Source organism: Adiantum capillus-veneris, chromosome 1, assembly GCF_014529385.1.
Source record: "Adiantum capillus-veneris isolate H3 chromosome 1, ASM1452938v2, whole genome shotgun sequence".
NCBI classification, from domain to species: domain Eukaryota; kingdom Viridiplantae; phylum Streptophyta; class Polypodiopsida; order Polypodiales; family Pteridaceae; genus Adiantum; species Adiantum capillus-veneris.
Window position 1 is genome coordinate 113,762,933 of NC_140931.1, and position 6,723 is coordinate 113,769,655.

A 6,723-nucleotide genomic window follows, 5' to 3' on the forward strand; every position below is an offset into this window, starting at 1 on the left:
CAGCTTTGATGCCAAAGTGTGAATGTATCCAATTGGATCCAATGGGACCCGAGCATGTCATCGTTGTCCTTCGTTGACGGCAACCTGCTGCAAGTACAATAGGTTTCTACTAGAAAGATATTCACTCAGCGTACGAGCAATTTGCAGTTAACCATGCTCAGATACATTACGAGCATCTTCATGACCAGTGGACTGGGTAACTCAAGGGAGGATCGGGCATCAATAACACATTTCTTTGAAACTCATCTGGCCGACATCGCTATACATATATAGCATGTCATGGATATTGGTGGGAAGATCTTGGACAGTTAGTTTGGTACGAGTTCCAAAAATCTCATGGGGAAAAACACGAGCAATGAGGAACCCTTCAAAGGTGGCTGTCCTAATCCAGTGGCTCTAGATGGCTACAATGATACTAGGGGTAATAAGCACTACCGAAGAGGAAAGATCGGGTTTATACCAAATCAACACCATGGTCAGGAGAATTGGGTCGACATCAAATCGAACACATGCTAAGAATCAACCTCTACGGAGGTTAAGTCAGAAGCAAATCAGTAATCAGATCTGCCTCGCTTCATACCAGCATTTGCTCTACAAAAGGTATCTGGTTCGCCTCAGATTAGCGTACGGTTTGCCTCAGATCAGCGTATGGTTCGCTTCAGATCAGCACATGGTTTGCTCTACAAAAGAAGGCCTATTGATGGTCTTCATGAGATGGGCATATTTGAGGGTGTCAATATCGTTTTGCTCAGCGATCATGCCGTGGTCGGGACCTGCGACACAAAGGTGATCTATCTAGAAGATTTTTGGCAAATTGGCGAGCTTTGCAAATATCAAAGTGTATAGTCGCTCTCTCTCTCTCTCTCTCTCTCTCTCTCTCAGTCACTCTCCTTCAATCCCTGGTCAAAAACTTCTCCACTCTTGACGTCCCTGTTCAAAAGCATAAAAGCTGCGAAGTTGCCACTTGTCGGATTTTGCAACTCTGCCTGGTGCGTTGTACATAATTCCTATAGTGTTGTGGCTATAGAGACATCACTGCAAATGAAGAAGAAGGGCCATGTGCAAAAACCAAAGCCGCTGGAGATGGAGGAGAGCCTATTACGCAACGGCCTGCTATGTCTGCCACTTGGGAACCTCTTGGAGGCCCCATGTTTTGGAAAACCTAGTGTGCCAGGCATGAAGAATTGCAGCTGCTGCCCTCCATGGTTGGCTATGACAAGAAAGGCCACCGGGGCTCCCCCCTTCGCTAGGGAGCTTGTTGCATTCGACTCCACCTTGGGCACCTGGATCTCCCTGAAGACCCTACTCCCCACCTGCTGCTTAGACGCAGCCCTTGCAGGCTTGGGGGGCGGGGGGGAGACATGCTGTCCGCTGGTGCTGAACTCTTCTATCGGGGCCAATGTTCCTTCGGGCGTGGTGTTCACGACAGTAGGATGCCAGAGCGGTTTAGCTTGCTTTGTATGTGCGCCACGCAAGCCAACCTCGCTTGCTTGGGGTGGTGGTGTTGATGATTCGGCCTTCTTTGTAGATGATACCGTCTTCACCCTTGATGTGTTCGATTGGCATGCCTACTACTTCTTGGTGATCAACCCTCTTACTGGCTCATGTACCATTTGTCGGGTGTGTAGTAGGAAGCCCCAATTTTTCCAAGGCAGGGACGACAACTATGGGTTTACTGAGTCCTCTCTCTCTCTCTCTCTCTCTCACACACTCACACACACACACACACACAAAACATTATACTTTGTGCTCCTCCTACCTTGCGCGTAAACGGTCTGCTGCTTTGCTCCTGCTCTCGACCTCGCGATGCTCTCGTCCTCGCGGTGGCAGAAGTTCTCTTCCGCAAGCGCACAAATCAACGCTAATTTTAACAAGACCGCTATCTTTATCACAGGTCAAAGCGAATTTAAAAATAGGCACAAAAAGCCTAAAAGACGGCCTAAAATTTGTGTATCCAATTTCATAGGCAGCACGCCTATATCACTTCCTGCAAGGAGGCAGTGCCAATAAATGATAATTAAGCTCACTTGGACAATGATAAAAGACTCATCATGGCGCTGGGCTACTGGCAAGGTAAGAGAGTTTAAAAGAAAGCTTGAAGGTTTTTGGAGGATGAACCAGAGGCATCGAGGGCAGCGTGGCAAACGATGTCTCGACTCCGAGCAGCTGAGCTTCGCAAGGGGTTCGACCTACTAATCACCTCCCGCATCATGCGTTCCAGTACCTCAGCTATGCTCACAATACCATTCTCACCTTCTCTCTTCAACAGCTTGCCGGTGTGCACAACCTCGTCCACCCAGCCATTCTTGCCTTGGTCCCTAAACATGGGGCAGCATAACATGAGCACCCCCTCGCACAGCGCCTCCAGCATCAAGTTCCACACTCCTCAAACCCGCTCGGCAATTGCTGCGTCCGTGCCTCTCCCTTTTGCTTCTGATCTGGGATCCTCAACACCCATAGAAACCACTCCTTATTGGCTTCCAGCCCCGCTGCAATGTCCTGTAACAGATAGGCAATTGTCTCAAACGCTACATACAGAACTGATGCTGCCGGCTGCTCATCCAGCCACTTCAAGCACGTCGTCCTCCACACATCCACATCCACTACGCTCGCTTCGTTGCTCATCGCGTCCTTCATGAGGAAAGATGCTGGCAGAAGCGGACCCACGGCCTTTATGTCCATCTCAGGGGCTTTCTCCATCAGACCATCAATCATCTATCAGTCCAGGTTTTAGCAGAGGACCACCGCGCGTGCTGCTCTGTTATTTGTTAGGAAAAAACGATGCGAACCCATTTATGAATGACCTAGTATGTGGCCACGATTTTAAAAATGACATTTTTAATGCGAATCACTTTGTGAATCAAAGGGGGTGCGAAGGCTTGCACAAGGGATGAACAATAAATAGGGAGCTTCCAATGCGTGCGCGCGTGTGTGTGTGTGTGTGCATTTTCACCATAAGAGCTTCCAATGGAGCTCCCCCATGCCTTAAAAGGCATGGTAAGACGACAGCACGTGCGCTGCCTTCTCACCATGCTTCCCCATGCCTTGAAAGGCATGGCGAGAAGGTAGCACATTGGGGCTCCATTGGAGCTTCCCCATGCCTTTCAAGGCATGGTGAGAAGGTAGCACGCGTTGCTCTCTCACCATGCTTTTCAAGGCATGGAGGAGCTCCATTGGAAGCTCCTATGGCGGACCTACACACACGCGTGCGCGCACGCGCACACACACACACACACACACACACACACACACACACGAAAATAGCCGTTTGGCGCAAGACTTTACACACACACACACACACATCTTTTTGGTTTTCTCGACATAAACAATGTCTGGAAACCAGTTTATACACTTTTTTGGTATTCTCTATGTCACTGCCATCGTGTCCAGACATTTAAGGGTCTAGTTTTCTTTGATTGTTTAGATCTAGTGATTGCATACAAGGTTAATTAAAATAAGCTATAACTGATTAATCCATTTAAAGTTTTGTGAAGAGCTGGATAGCCATCGCAAATCAATCAGTTTTAATGTGTTCATCCCTTTGGCAATTAAATGTTCAAGCGCTTTCCAATATCTTTTCTTCCTAGCCAATGGTACTGGAATGTCTGGAAACTAATTTATACACCTTTTTGGTATTCTCGACATAAACAATGTCCGGAAACTAGTTTATACACCTTTTTGGTATTCTCGACATAAACAATGTCCGGAAACTAGTTTATACATCAGTTTGCCAATAAACCAATATAGCATTATAACAATATAGACGTGTAGCAGTATCAACACCAGTACTAGTAGTAAGAGTATGAGACTAGTACCAGTGCTAGTATACCAGTTGACCATAATTGCAAGATAGCAGTATTAGTACTACCAGTGCTAGTACTGACACTGAAATGACTGTAAAAAGTTTGTTTAAAATGATGTAATTGGCTACCACAGTCTCTTGAAATTTTGCTTTCAATTATAAGGTTACTTACACAAAAAGGTGTAGCTATGTCAAATGGATAACAGCTAGTGTACCAATTTACCAGGATAGCGGTACTACGAGGACCGGTACTACGAGTATCAGTACTAGCACTGAAAATGCGAGACTGGTACATTACCAATACCAGTACCAATACTAAGTATGCCAGTTGGTATACCAGTTTAGAAGTATTGCAATTTCAGTACCAGTACTGACAGTACTAGTACTAGCCTTGATTGATACCAGTACCAGTACCAGTATACCAAACATGTATTAGTACCAGTATAATGTCTCTTTGCAAGACTTATGGAATTACCTATCTCCTATATAAGAATTCTACTTTATACACCTTTTTGGTATTCTCGACATAAACAATGTCTGGAAACCAGTTTGCCAATAAACTAGTATAGCATTATAATAATATAGATGTATAGCAGTATCGATACTAGTATTGCTAGTACCAGTGCTAACACTAAGAGTCTAAGATTAGTACTAGTACTAGTATACCAGTTGACCAGGATTGTAGGATAGCAGTACCATTACTGGCATTTAAAATTTGAGACTGGTACCAGTACCAGTGTATCAGACTATAAAAAGTTTGTTTAAAATGATGTAATTGGCTACCAAAGTCTCTTGAAATTTTGCTTTCAATTATAAGGTTACTTACACAAAAAGGTGTATCTATGTGAAATGGATAACAGCTGGTGTACCAATTTACCAAGATAGTAGTACTACCAGTACAAGTACTGGCACCAGTACCAATACCAATACTAAGTATGCCAGTTGGTATATCAATTAGAAGTATCACAATTTCAATACCAGTACTAGCAGTACTAGTACTATCACTGAATTATACCACTACCAGTACCAGTATATCAGACCTGTATCAGTACCAGTATAGTGGCTCTTTGCAAGACTTATGGAGTTACCTATCTCCTATATAAAACTACTAGTTTATACACCTTTTTGATATTCTTGACATAAAAAATGTTTGGAAACCAATTTGCCAATAAACCAGTATAGAATTATAACAATATAGACGTGTAGCAGTATCAATACCAGTACTAGCAGTACCAGCACTAGCAATGAGAGTCTGAGACTAGTACCTGTACTAGTATACCGGTTGACCAGGATTGCAAGATAGCAGTACCAGTACTGACACTGAAAATTTGAGACTGGTACAAGTACCAGTACCAGTGTATCAGACTGTAAAAAAATTGTTTAAAATGATGTAATTGGCTACCAAAGTCTCTTGAAATTTCGCTTTCAATTATAAGGTTACTTACACAAAAAGGTGTACCTATGTGAAATGTATAATTGGTAGTGTACTAATTTACCAAGATAGCAGTACTACCAGTACCAGTACTACCAGTACAAGTACTGGCACTAAAAATTTGAGATTGGTACTAGTATCAATACCACTGTATCAGACTCGAAAAATTTTGTTTAAAATGATCTAATTGGCTACCAAAGTCTCTTGAAATTTCTCTTTCAATTATAAGGTTACTTACACAAAAAGGTTTACTTATGTGAAATGGATAACAGCTAGTGTACCAATTTACCAGGATAGCAGGATAGCAATTCTGGTACTACCAGTACCAGTACTGGCACTGAAAATCTGATACTGTTAGCAGAACCAGTACCAGTACCAATACAGTGTATCAGACTGTAAAAAGTTTGTTTAAAATGATGTAATTGGCTACCAAAGTCTGTTGAAATTTCTCTTTCAATTATAAGGTCACTTACACAAAAAGGTTACCTATGTGAAATGGATAATAGCTAGTGTACCAATCTACCAGGATAGCTGGATAGCAATACAGTACTACCAGTACCAGTACTCGCAATGAAAATCTGATACTAGTACCAGTACCAATATATCAGACTGTTAAAAGTTTCTTTATTATGGTGTAATTGACTACCAAAGTTTTTTGAAATTTATATAAGTTCAATTATAAGGTTACTTGGACAAAAAAGTTGTACCTTTGTGACATGGATAACAACTAGGATGCCCATGCATCACTTACATACAGAGCCAATGTTAACAAAATGTTGTGTTTTTTCTATGGGTGCAAGTGAGGGCTACTCTCTTTGGTTCACTTTTTTTGGTGCTTTACTGTTTGGAAGATTGATAGCTGGTTTGAAATTTGTGAAGGAGCTTCTTCCTTTTGGATAGCACACACACACACACACACACACACACACACACACACACACACACACACACACACACACACACACACACACACACACACACACACACACACACACGGGTACCTTCTCTTCTTCTTCTACGCCTTCTTCACGGCAAAACAGGCTTTTTCACTTTCACTTCACTTCATTCCACTTTCATCTCACTTTACATGTATTATATTTATAAAATATATACATTAAATCACTAAACATGTAATATATTTATAAAATATATACAATAAACACTTATAACGAGTATATAATTAAACAAACTCAACACATAACAATTATATATTTCGAATAACTAAACACTTATAGAATAAGATATATATATTAAACACTTATAGAAAAAGATATATATATGCATATATATATATATATATATATATATATATATATATATATATATGTATACACACATACACATGCACCAGATGGAGGCACTTGCAATCCTTGAACCACCATCTAGAAATTAAAAGGCCCGCCAAATTTAACGCCAAATTCCATTGGCAAGCACAAAATTATAGTTTGTACATATTTAAAATTTATAATTTACCAGTTTGAATGCACAT

General features: G+C 41.7%; 1 protein-coding gene and 1 pseudogene across 1 annotated transcript; one reads left to right on the forward strand and one right to left on the reverse strand.

Moving 5' to 3' along the window:
* The first annotated feature begins 648 nt into the window (after window positions 1-648).
* Window positions 649-1,381, forward strand: LOC147465379 (uncharacterized; annotated as a pseudogene).
* A 989-nt stretch (window positions 1,382-2,370) lies between these two features.
* LOC147465380 (zeatin O-glucosyltransferase-like) lies at window positions 2,371-2,715 on the reverse strand. The gene has a single exon (XM_086489513.1). The coding sequence runs from the start codon at window positions 2,713-2,715 to the stop codon at window positions 2,371-2,373; it is 345 nt and encodes a 114-aa protein (XP_086345639.1).
* Window positions 2,716-6,723: the final 4,008 nt, after the last annotated feature.